The sequence below is a fragment of the Dreissena polymorpha genome, chromosome 14 (assembly GCF_020536995.1).
Source record: "Dreissena polymorpha isolate Duluth1 chromosome 14, UMN_Dpol_1.0, whole genome shotgun sequence".
Taxonomy (NCBI): Eukaryota; Metazoa; Mollusca; class Bivalvia; order Myida; family Dreissenidae; genus Dreissena; species Dreissena polymorpha.
In genome coordinates this window covers 17,558,790-17,572,849 of record NC_068368.1, presented here as the reverse complement: position 1 = coordinate 17,572,849, position 14,060 = coordinate 17,558,790, and the positions used below count along the sequence as shown (strand labels likewise).

Genomic DNA, 14,060 nt, shown 5'->3' with positions numbered 1-14,060 from the left:
GAAAATCGCTGACGCTTTACATGTCGACTGCGCACAACGAAACAACCCGTATTATAAAAACAAATTTTGAACAACACTTTCGGCAAACTGCGAATTTTTATTTTTAGTTTAGGATAAAATACCAGGTCGGCGGGTGATATGTAAATAAAAAAAACGAAAATGACTTTTATTTTTATTTGTATTTGTCGAAAAATAGGGTCGGTCGCTCCCGTAAAACAGAAAATTAAAAAATGCTGGCCTAACCGGGGACGCCGATAGAGTGTCCCTTATTGTTAACGAAGATATTGAAATTCATAGTTGTAAAATCTGTTTAAACATAAAAGCTGAATCAACTTCGGTAACAATAACACTGGACTCAAACTTGCTTAACGACGAACGTGATATTGGATATATTTTATGCAGGAAAAACATTATATTATTTTATATCTAAAACTGATTCCATTGGTTGATTATATAAAGACATGAACGCAGTGATACTTTGAAAGCGTGAGATTTTAAGAGTTTTTGTCATATAAAAACATCATTAATACTGATGCTAATGACATTACCACATACATTTCGGCATACAGAGATATACCAATTTTGCGGTAAACTAAGAAAGGGAAGAAACAATAGTGAACATTGGTTTGGAATACAAAACAGACAAAGCATTATCCAGAAACGAGTGGTTTGAACAGAAAGAAGACTGTATGATAATTGACACATCAACCGAACGTGAGGTTTGCAACAAAACTAGACACGCAAATGACATCGGAGGCTGAACTTCTTGCAGAGCTTAACAGCAACTTTAAGTCGGCGGTGTTACCGGTTACTATATTCGTCGGCATTGAGGTCGCTGTCGGCTTCGTCGGGAACCTCTTCGTGTTGTACGTGTTCCTTTTCCGGTACCATGCCTGCAACTTCCGGTACTTCGTACTATGTTTGGCGTTCCTTGACTTCATCAGCACCCTTACAACGATGCCAGGCGAGATCATTACGCAACAAAACTGGTACGCGTACCCATTTCCGGTTTTATGCAAAGTAAAATCATTTTTTAACGTCTACACCGTAACTGGCGAAGCGGTTTGCCTGTGCATAATAGCCATAGACCGCTACTTAAAGGTTTGCAAGCCGTTCGGTTGGCAGATTCATCCGAGACCAGCTTTGTTCTTATGTGGATGCATCCTCGTCGTAGCTGTCGCCATGGCAATTCCAGTCTCCTTTCTATGGGGAGTGAGTTCGCATATAGAGACTTACAAAAACATGTCAGTCAACGTCATCGTATGCGAGAAGGATAAAAAATACGTGAACTCCGATGCTCCGTTTATTTATGTTACAACAATTGAAGTTATTATCTCCATTTGCCTTTTGGTTATGTTTTCCCTGTACATATTTGTGGCCAAGAAATTAATACTCGGTAAAAGTAGATTCCAACGGCGGACAGGGTCACAGAGGGCGACCTGCTCGAGTGACCAATGCTCCAGTGCGGAAAAAGCGTTAAGTTCGGACAGAACTCGGTCCGAAGACGGGTATTGTTCGACGTCAGATGACCTGACAACGAATGACCTGGACGGAAAAATCAACGTGGAGCAGCCGTCAAATAATAGTACCAAAAGTAATGACTTATGTAATGAAGTTGTCATTGAGATTGAAGACGTAAGTGTCGTTACAACTAACAGGGGAAATCCGGGAAAAATCGGCGAAAATGCCTCAACGACAATTGAAGTTGCGATCGTCCTCCAGAGAGAAGACTACGTGAACAGGGTACGCCAAAAGACGCTGATTATGTTAATCCTGACCACAGTTTTTATTATTACCGCAATTTTGTACCTAACGTTACTGGCTTTCATCTCGAGATCAGACGACATCTTGCGGCACATGGACGATCATGGAAAGTCGGCGTATTTCTTCTTTTTCCGATTGGTGTTCATCAATCACGTGATCAACCCGATTGTCTACGGATGTCTTGATGAACAGTTTAAGAAAGTGCTGTCGGATATCAAACAGTATGTGGCCACACAGTTCAAAAGCAGGACGACACTCTAAAACATATATGTATATGTGATGTTCATACAAGTGTGCATTATTTCATAGTATATTTATATATTTATATAATTAGATGACTATTTATTTAATTGTAAAGCTAACTAATTGCAATGTTTTGCCAAAACAATTCATGCATGTGTTCACAACCACTGGGGTTTCTTCATTACGTTGCTTTCAATTTCGTTTACTTTATCGTGACGCCATATGTTGAAAATTATTACAGAACAAGCAATTTTTTCAAAATTTAAATTAATCTGATTTAAAATAACGTGATTTTTGCATTTTTGTTTACAAATGATTGATTTGCTATGTTCGTTTGTAGTAAAGTCACTTCTTACAAAACTCGAAAATATGTGTGGCACACCGTTTTTAGTGCGTATTTACGGTGGCATAGAGGTGACATTCACTCTTCTTTTTTTTTTAATTGCATTCCTCTTTTTCTATCTCGTGCCCTCGAATAAGTAACTCGAGGCTACGAGTTAGCTGTGTCGTGGCCTCGAGTTACTAAGTCGAGACAACGAGATAGAGAAAAGATGAGTGTACATCTTAATCTCCCTCGAGATAGCTTAAATTCTATCCTCTTTTGTTTCATGCACCCTTCCTTTATTTACTGCACCGCTCTTATTTTATTTGCACATCTCTGTTATTTAGTTTTGCACTCCTCTTTTTTTCTATCTCGTGGCCACGACTAAGTAACTCGAGGCTATGCTATAGCTAATGGCCACGAGTTAGTAAGTCGTGGCCACGAGCAAGTCGTGGCTTCGAGGTACTAAGTCGATTCCCCGAGATAGAAAAAAGAGGAGTGCATTTTAAAAAGAGGAGTGAATGTCACCTCTTTGCCACCGCACGTATTTTAGTCCCACCTAACAGTTTCCACGCGTTCGAATATTTGTGGTCATAGATTCTACAACCAACTCTTGCATTTTTTGCATATCTGATTTTATTTCTATCAATAGTGGCAGAGTACGTTCAATATTTTACATTTGATGTGCACGTTAATTTCTGAGACGCGCTTGGTAAGTCATTGAACAGACCGGAGACTGTTCAAATAAACCCTCGTGTGTTGGCTATAAATCGTTAAACAGTTTAATGACTTCAACGCCAGCTGTGAAGTTGTTATGATCTGAATTCGCGTAGTCATCGTAATTCACTATACAGTATACAGGATTGACAGAAAGTAAACACACCGTTAATTTTTGCGAATGTCTTAAGTAATTGAAAGTCATTTGCAAAATCTTTAGTGCATAAAGACAGTTTTTCTTGCAGTTTGTGTCAATATCTTAAGGTACATGTATAAGAATAAATCATTGAATAGGTCTGAAATTTCACGTAGCGTGAAGCAAACCGTATACATGAATGCAGTACACATATATTTTTTAAAGAACACATGCTTATTAAATAAACTAATTTTAATGTATTTAACATTCAAATTCTTAAGCAAAATTGTATAAAAAGTTATTTTAAAAAGCACCACTTTCCGCTTCCACGTGATCCCGCACCCTGTATAACTCACTTAACAGTTGATGCCACTGTTTGCAATAATCGAATTATATGCATTTCAACAAAAGATTTTTGGAGGCGAAGCTTTAAAACACCGTTATAATGCGATACAGGTCAAGGCAAATGTTAAGCACTCTCTGAAAATAATAAAACCACGCGTGTTTACCAGAAGTACACACGGGTATACATCTATTTGTTAACCACAAGTACACACGGGTATGCATCTATGTGTTTACCAGAAGTACGAACGGGTATACATATATATGTTTACCAGAAGTACACACGGGTATACATCTATGTGTTTACCAGAAATACACACGGGTGTACATCAATGTGTTTACCAGAAGTACACACGGATTTATATCTATGTGTTTATCACAAGTACACACAGGTATGCATCTATGTGTTTACCACCAGTACACACATGTATGCATCTATGTGTTTACCACCAGTACACACGGGTATGCATCTTTGTGTTTACCACAAGTACACACGGGTATACATCAATGTGTTTACCACCAGTACACACGGGTATGCATTTATGTGTTTGTCACAACCTTGTAAGAGTCATCGTTTTGGTATGTAGGTCAATAATTGAAATGTTTGCGGTTAAATTTATCTTATCTGTCAAACGACATTTCTGTTTGTTTGCAGAGCCTTTCAATCTCATGTTGAAATCGACCCATTTACCATTTCTCGTCTGTTTTGTCGTTTTATCGGGGTATGTAGCTCTAACTATAAATCGATCTTAATGGTATTTTAATTGGATGAATGGTATTTGTATAATTCTTGCATTACATTGATTATACATGACCATAGTTTCGTTTCGTATTCTATAGTTCACTATACTCAGACTTATATTAGTTACTTAGACGATTATTCATGTTAACGATTTAATAGTTTTAATTTATTGTAACCTAGCACATTAAATGTGTCGCTAGTGAAATAATTTTGTTTTCTATGGTAACCCCCGTTCTCACATAGCTGGGACTTTACGACGATCCCGATCAAGCCACGATCTGAAAAAAGGATCGAGGCCGATCGAGGTCTAAATCGAGCAATTTGGAAAATTATGGTCTTCATTTCGAACGTTCTACGATGTCCCTACGTCAAACGCTTAATGCGTTTAACTGCCGCGACAATCAAGATCAGACTACCACGCTACGCAACTTTTTACTGCGCTTTTACTACGATCATGAAGATCTCTCCACGATGCTTCCGCGCTGCCTGTACGCATACGGCGCTTCTACTACGCTCTTTTTACGACTTTACACCGATTCTTGTTGGCCACGATCCTGCTACACTTAGTTTTAATTTATTGTAACCTAGCACATTAAATGTGTCGCTAGTGAAATAATTTTGTTTTCTATGGTAACCCCCGTTCTCACATAGCTGGGACTTTACGACGATCCCGATCAAGCCACGATCTGAAAAAAGGATCGAGGCCGATCGAGGTCTAAATCGAGCAATTTGGAAAATTATGGTCTTCATTTCGAACGTTCTACGATGTCCCTACGTCAAACGCTTAATGCGTTTAACTGCCGCGACAATCAAGATCAGACTACCACGCTACGCAACTTTTTACTGCGCTTTTACTACGATCATGAAGATCTCTCCACGATGCTTCCGCGCTGCCTGTACGCATACGGCGCTTCTACTACGCTCTTTTTACGACTTTACACCGATTCTTGTTGGCCACGATCCTGCTACACTTGTTTTGAGCATGTTCAAAATAAGCGTGGCGAGAGCGTAGAGCTCTCCGATCATGAAGACTATATCGCGATCATACTGCGCTTATGAAGACACCACTACGTTTTTTCTGCGATTTGTCTCGATCGGCCACGTTTTCGGTCACGCTTTGATCGTAGTTGAAGCGGCGTCTATGTGTGAACGGTGGGTTAACAAACATTCGAAAAGCATTTGACTTAAACTGTGTTAGGAATCTAATTATTCTGGGGTTAACTTATTGAGTTTTAATTGTTTTTATGTTTGCATATCGGACAAGTCCACGTGAATATCAAGGCGAATTTTCAGTTTGTTTATTTTTGTTTCTTCATGTTTAAGATATAGAAGATACATGTAATATATTTAGTAAGAATACTATCAATAAGGTCCCCTACTGACCCTTTTGGAATTCAAAATAGTTGCAATAATGCAACTCTCAGCTTTATAACCCAAACGGTTGCTGAGAGTTGCAATGCGCCGTCTATCGTCCAAAGGTGTAGACTTTTATGACCAGTACAAAGGCTATGGAACACTGATGCTGAAAAAACTTATCAACGTTTACCTGTCTAAAGCACAAACTCATGCAAATGGTACCATTAAAGCAAGATATAATTGATTTTTATTTACTTTGTTATTCTTTCGCACGCTCTATCCACCATATACGGAACCGTTGTAATGTTGACGACAAAAAAGTGTAGCTATCGGTTAGGTCGCAGTACACCAATCTTTTGGTCATCGTGATATTTGATGTAACCAAGTCGATAACGATGTCGAATAGTCGTCGAATATTTACACTATTCTAAATTTCAAAATGGAATTATCGTCGTGTATTATAAATTGCATGCAAAGAATTACGTCCGTAGGTTGCAATTCAGGTACATTTAATGTGTTTTTTAAGTTTATTCATTGCTTTCCTTAATTGGTAACCAACGATGTCTGTTTAGTGATACGCACGAAATCTGTGCGCAAAACTACGATTGTGCTTATGAAGACGCGCATATGTACTCCCAGAGCCGCCATAGCATTATCAACGGCTCTGGGAGTACGTTTATATGGACTAGAATACGAAAAGCTTTTCGGGTAGAATGTTTTTTAATACCTACTTTTTTCGGACGGCTAAACAGGACATTATTTGCACGCTGTGAAATGCGGTGAATGTTTCATATTCTTACGTAATGGTCGATCTCGAAGAGGTCAAATGCTTTTTATTGGTCTAAATAATACCAAACAAATAAATTACGTCTAATATGCTTCATTTAGCAATGTGTTTATTATGAGATTTATGGCATGAGTAGTACTTGTTTTGGCGATGTGCTGATTAATCGCTACACGGTGCGAGTGATGCTTTTAGACGTGTGCTAATTAAGGTCTATATGATGTGAGGATGAATGTCTGCGCCATGTATTAACCCATGTATGCCTAGTGGACTCTCCCATCCTTCTAAATTGGATCAATTTATTTCCAAAATTAGGGATGTCTAGTATATTTATTTCTATATTTAAATTCCTTTAAGCAAACAGCGCAGATGCAGATGAGACGCCGCATCATGCGGCGTCTCATCTGGGTCTACGCTGTTTGCCAAGGTCTTTTTTTCTAGAAGCTAGGCATTAATTGGTTAATTAAGAAGTATATGTGATGAGGGGTGCTTTTTTGTATCGGCTATTCGTTTATTCAGAAGAATATTTTGTAAGTGATGCTTCTCTTAGCCATGTGTTTATTAAGCGTTATTTTGCGTTAGTGGTTCTTGATTATGACGTGTGTTTATTAACACGTTTAATGTAAGATTGGTGTTTCTTTCAACCAGGTAGTGCACGATTGATAATGTTCTACACACTAACGAATTGTTCAGAGATGTACCGTACATTATAATGCATAGCACTATTGATAACGGGAAATGGGTTCTGACATGATAAGTCATGGTTTGTGCATCTGGCGTCACTCGAGCGACATAATGCTATTCATAGTTGGTGTAACACCTAAGTATATCATATACCATGCCTACTAACATTGATTAATTAGACTGGTGATTATCAAATCAATCAATGATGTTGAGATTTTCTATTTTTTCTAAACAATTAATTCCAAATTGTGTGCATCGTTTAACTTAGAAACGTTTTACCATGTTTGTTTGAAATGGTGTATGTTGTATTTTGTTTCAGTATTCCAAGATTTATTTTTTCTAATTATAGGAAATAGGTTTTTACAAATCCACCTGATGCAACCACAGGTGGAAGTAACATACCCTGGATAGTATTTTTTTGTTATTTATTGTTTTAAGAGCAATATATTCAAATAAATACATAAAGTCATGTTTAATGAGAAAAAAAATTGACAAAGAGCCGTGAAAAAAAAATCCCCACTTACCCCTAAAAACTTATTCCAATACAATCAGAATGATAAGTATTTTTCATTTATTTACATTTATTAAAACATCGTTGTTGTTGTTGATTGGATATTTATGTGCCTGGCACTGTCAGTGTAATTCACTGCTAAGCCGGGTTCAAGAGCGATGGCTACTTTCGTTTTCAAGTAAATCAAATTTAGAGTTATAACAGTTGTTGCAAAGAAAATATAACATTTTGGAATAAGTTTTTAGGGGTAAGTGGTTGCATATGCATGCATTATTTGACACGCTTCGTTGTTTCAAAGGAATAGGACGCGAGCTATCGATTAAGGGGCAAAAACTCAAAAATATTGTTTGAAAGTTTGTAGAAGATTTATTCGGGTTGACAAACGGACTCGAAATATTGCTCGGTTTTCGACCGACTGTGAGTTAACGGCTGGACAGATATTTTTGAAGTTAACTTTTTTTGAAAGGTTGTCCAATGGCCTATAGGAGGATCAAGGGATGCTTTGGATTAAAGCTATTTTTGACATTTTTGCGGCCCGCGAAGACAGGTCTATAATAAAGTCTAGTTAATGACCTTGTTATGATTCCAATATCAGAGGGTGGGGATTTTTTTTTCATGGCTCTTTGTCAATTTTTTTCTCATTAAACATGATTTTATATATTTATTTGAATATATTGGGCTCCTAAAAAATATATATATGAAAAATACTATCATGGGTACGTTACTTCCACCTGTTTATGCAACACACGCTTTGATGACGCCAGTTATCAGCTTGAAACAAAGCGATATGCAAATACATAAACCGTTAACAATCTGTTTTTGAGTTTACGGAGTCGTGAGATACATATGTGGATATGTGGCACTTTTGATTTAAGGCATGAATAAACATATCAAGTGGATACTTCGTTTGTTTCGTTTGTTTAGCTGTAAATTATCATTCGACACATAATGTATTATACAACTGTTAAGATGTATCATAACAAGATCATAAAAAGAAGGGCTGGCATCAGAAGTCAGGCTGCTAAAGGTAATGAAAAATAAATGAATGTTTTGATTAATTAAATGTGTAAAATATTACAGGAAACGTGTTGTTATTGTTAATGCTATTGTGTTGAGCTCAATTCCAAAATGATGATACAAACTTAATTAATAAGTGTTTTTGTCGTCTTTTGTTCTATATAATTCAGGAGAGATCATATCTGGAACCCGTTTTTGCAGATTGTACAGGGTGATTAGTGTCTAATTAATTTCGGACGTACATTTTTAAATTATTTTATTATTTGTAGATGTTACATTTTCCGAACCGAAGTGTCGCACTCTCGCCAATAACATTCCGCATTTTAAAAGGTTCGTTGATGATTTCTGACTTGTGTTACGTTGACTTAAGATGTATATGTTGTATGTAATTCCATTGTTGTAAAGTATTATAAAAACAAGAATTGAACACGATGTATCTGTTTAGAATATATTTATATCTGTAATTAAATCTACTAATAGTGTAGGCATCCAAACTACGCGGTTATCATACAGGCGCATTGGATATTGTTGCATGATTTATTTAAGTTTATTTTCGAGTATTTTATAGAGAATATCTTATGAACTATGTGAGCTAATATAAACATGTGATTCTCTTCCTGTGAACAAACATGTTTTATCAACATTTGATAATTAATAATATTTCCTGTATTAAAATATTCTATCAATTTGTGCGTGTGTCTACTTATTTTAATGAACGCGTTGGTAGGACAACGTACACGGAATTTAGGTATTGCTAACACGACAATATGCGTATTCCACATCAGAGTGTTACATAAGGTGCTCTTCTTTAACCCATTTATGCCTAGTGGACTCTCCCATTCTTCTAAATTGGAACAATTTATTTTCAAAATTAGGGATGTCTAGTATATTTATTTCTATAATTATATTACTTCTTACAGAAATTCATTTAAGCAAACAGCGCAGAGGCTGATGAGACGCCGCATCATGCGGCGTCTCACCAGGGTCTACTTTGTTTGCCAAGGCCTTTTATCTAGACACTAGGCATAAATTGGTTAAAATTCATATCAAGGCCTAATTTGCTGTTGTTTCTCAAAAATAATATTGTAGGTAGGTCGTTTAATTTGTGTTGTTCACCTATTTCGGCGTCACTGATATAACCAGGCTGTGACCTTTTTTGAACTGTCAATACAACAACTACAATAAACAGAATTAATAACATGCTATTACTGCATTGGTCAGATTGAAGGATGTGGTATTTCGATTTGAAACGATTCAAGCCAAATGTTGAGCGTCTTATATGAAAAGAGCGAGAACTGTCTTCCACTCAAATAATTAAATGGGTCGAGCTCTGTGAAAAAGGGGTTTAATGCATGTGCGTAAAGTTTTTTCTCATATTAGCCTGTGCGGACTGCACAGGCTAATCTGGAACGATTCTTTACGCACACACAGTAAACCGTTTGTTTCCCTTTATTTCAGCTAGAACGGTATATACTTTTGTGACATTTTTCGTTTCAAGAAAGTCTGTTCTTAGCAAAAATCCAGTTTAGGCGGAAAGTGTCGTCCCTGATTAGCCTGTGCGAACTGCAGATGGCTAATCTGGGACGACACTTTACGCACATGCATTAAACCCCCTTTTTACGGAGCGTGGTGTTATTAAATTGTGTGTCCCTTTATTTAAACCATAACGTTCATACTCATAGAATGTATTCTTGCATAAACAATTGTTTAGCATTGCTTACATAAAAAAAACATGAATCATTCGATCTGCAGGACAACAAGGTCAGCACGCGCTCAGCGTGTCTGGAAATTATCATTGAAAGCCAAAATAGGCTGCCAGCATATGCCAGCTTTCTGATAAGAACTCTTTAATCTTCTATCGAAAAGTATCGTACAAGGTTTGATTTGCCATTTACAAAATGAAACGAAATATAAAAGTATGATTTTAATGTGAAGGAATTATGCGCGTTAATGACATATTAACATACTATAAAACTTCAATCCTGATGCGTATGCTTATGTACAAATTATAATATGCCACGTGAGGAAACATACAATATGATTGAATATTCGTTTATATAAGTAATGACTATTTCCTACACGTCATATATTCTTCAATACCAGATTTTATAAGTTTATAAAAGTGCAAAAGAATTGTCATGTGTACTATGTATTAAAGGGACCTTTTCACCGATTTATGCATGTATTGAAGTATGTCATTAAATGCTTTATATTGATAAATGTAAACATTGGATATAAACAGTTCCAGTAAAAACAAAAATAACATTAAAGATAGAAACAAGAGATGTGATTGTCAGAAACACAATGCCCCCTATTGCGCCGCTTTGAAGCAATAAATCTGACCTTTGACCTTGAAGGATGACCTTGACCTTGACCTTTCAGCACTCAAAATGTGCAGCTCCATGAGATACACATGCATTCCAAATATCAAGTTGCTATCTTCAATATTGCAAAAGTTATTGCAAAACTTTAACCTTGGTTAAAGTTTTGGGACACACACATGCAATGACTGACTGACTGACTGACACAATGACAGACAGACAGACAGGCCAAAAACAATATACCCCCGATCTTTCGATCTTTCGTGAATACCTCAATTAAAGCAAACGGCTCTAGACAACCCTTACTGATAAAACTTCAACCTTGAGCAAACGCCAGGCTTCGTCAACTTTTCGATATAAATGAAACAAAACATATTACGACCAGTGTGTAATTCATATGCAGTGAGATAGGTTTTCTCACCAATGCAAACACATTTTGTCAAAAATTTATATTCCCCTTGTTTTAAATAGATAATGTCAAGTTAAGTTTATCGGCATATACCATCGTACAGCACCAAGGCAAACACGAAAGAAGATAGTGGTGTTGTTAAACGGGATGAAAAGTATGTTGCGAAGCGGATTTGAATAAATAATAAATAATAACGTCAACGTATTACACTTAATTATGAAGAATCACTGTTATATATGGCAGAGTCAGTTTTTCAGTCATAATAATATATTGTTTTGAATGAGTTAATAGATAAGGATTGTTACTTAAAATCAAGAACGTATTATTGAGTATTTAATATAATAAAACGTAAACACTGAGATTAAGTTCAATGTTCTCTCACTGAAGATAATCCATTCGAAATCAAATTGTAAGTGACCTGAATTAAACATAAATTACAATAATTTACAATTTTTTGTTTTGCTGTAACTATATGTACAATTACTATCTTCTGATAATTTAAAGATATTATGTTAACACGTGTGATACTATATAACAAGGTAACCCTGAAAATGAATGAACGATTTATAACAGTTTTTACAATATTTTCGCACGTGTCTTTTTTTATCTTGTTATATATATATTATAACAACATATTCTGCAACAATACGACCACTGCGGTGAGTTGTGGGTGTTAAACACAAATACAATGACTTGTATTAAGACTTGATTCCGAAATAATAATATATAATTACATGTTAAATAAATATACAATATTTTTCTATAGTAAAGCGCTCTACTCTTTATAATTATATCTGTAATCTGATATCATTTTTGAAAACTAATTGAATATCTAACCTGTCACTAAAAAAAAGCGTTACCTTTTAAGGACACTTGTTCAAAACTTTGCCCGCTCGATTTATGGTTAGCGCTCATTGCAATCGTGTATAGTGTGAGATTAAAGGGACTGTTGTAAGGATACAGTGGATTTTTGCTTGAATTTAACCCATTTATGCCTAGTGGACTCTCCCATTCTTCTATATTGGATCAATTTATTTCCAAAATTAGGGATGTCTAGTATATTAATTTCCAAATTTAGAATATTTCTTACAGAAATTCTTTTAAGCAAACAGCGCAGACCCTGATGAGAAGCCGCATCATGCGTCGTCTCATCTGGGTCTACGCTGTTTGCCAAGGCCTTTTTTCTAGACGCTAGGCATAAATGGGTTAAATTGAGTACTTGTAAATAAATGCAGTACCTAATCATGTCAATTAAGTATATCAAATCAAATATAATATACGATTTTAAACTTGATAGAAACAAATAAGCAGAAAGGTCAGAAACAATTAAAACCCTAAGTATTGAGATCATGACTTAGTAGACCTTCCAAAAATGGGCAGTAGACCTCGCTTTAACAAAAGTTGGACAATCATACTGTTCAACCCAAGGGTATTTAGAAAAATCACACATGACGTCGAAATATAACCATAAAAAGGGCCAAACAAACAGGCCCCTTATCATTAAATGATTTTGCCCTCATGATGCGTATTACAGTTTTGAATCTGTACACGTATATATATTTTGTTTAAAGTTGTTTTAATAATGTTGTGGCGCTGTGCCTGATACTCTTTAAGTACATTTTTTGTTTAAGTAAACGTATTTCAAAAATAAACAAATGCCATACAGAAGATGCGTGTTAATGTGTTTTGTTGTTATATACAAAGGTCTACAGAAGATATGTATCGTTATAGCATGCACTGAATACCCATCTTTTCCCACTATATTTAAAATAGTTGCATCACAGGGGCGCAACTTTGATTTAAATTTTATTCTTGCGTTGTTATACTACACTTGTCTATCTTACACAAATAGTACTAATTACATAGACTGATGTTTAATATTACACAGATTTTATCGATCATAAATGACCTCCCAAGTATTATACATATGACACGTGCTCTGTGAAAAAGGAGTTTAATGCATGTGCGTAAAGTGTCGTCCCGGATTATCCTGTGCAGTCCGCATAGGCTAATCTGGGACGACACTTTCCGCTTTTATAGCAATTTTCCTTTACAGAAAGTCTCTTCTTAGGAAATATCAAGTTTTGGCGGAATGTGTCGTCCCAGATTAGTCTGTGCGGTCTGCATATGCTAATCTGGGACGACACTTTACGCATATGCATTAAACCCTCTTTTCACAGAGCACGGCACATATGTTCTATGTAATACTTATCCATTTTCATAAAATAAGTTCCCAATAGACTCATTTATACTAAAAAACATATGCCAGGAGAAAATACGTCAGAACAATACTATGAATCGTACTCTCGAATTATATTCGTGCTTTTCTAAAGTTTAGAAGTGTACTAATATACATTATTTTACAAGCTTCTTTAAATATTAGATCACACATCCTCAACAGTTCTTTTTAACGATGCTGCTTCAGCGAAGCAGCTCGTTTAAGTTATCATACCGTGAACAAATTCTTCACAATGGCGACCTATGTAAAAGACCGAGCCAGTCCGATTGAGTTCAAATTTTCTCAATCGGCAAACCTCGCTGATTATCATGGATAAAGGTAAAGTTAAAGTAAGCTTGGTTCCCGTCCTCTTTCAAATTTATCGAGAGGTTCGGTACAGGAACCAGGGTCAAAGCTGCCAAGATGCACTTTAAACACTGTGACGCTTGGAAAACCCCATATGTAGTTATTTTTAGATTTGATCGAGAATGTAA

The 14,060-nt window shown here is 36.0% G+C and overlaps 1 protein-coding gene across 1 annotated transcript; it reads left to right on the top strand.

The window, feature by feature from the left end:
• Positions 1-244: 244 nt before the first annotated feature.
• On the top strand, positions 245-3,195 carry LOC127858634 (D(1A) dopamine receptor-like). The gene has a single exon (XM_052395849.1). The coding sequence runs from the start codon at positions 745-747 to the stop codon at positions 2,023-2,025; it is 1,281 nt and encodes a 426-aa protein (XP_052251809.1). The 5' UTR covers positions 245-744; the 3' UTR covers positions 2,026-3,195.
• The last annotated feature ends 10,865 nt before the right edge of the window (positions 3,196-14,060 follow it).

Bases quoted from the DNA above. Each gene is read 5' to 3' on its own strand.
- LOC127858634 (XM_052395849.1), top strand. From the start codon at position 745: ATGACATCGGAGGCTGAACTTCTTGCAGAGCTTAACAGCAACTTTAAG.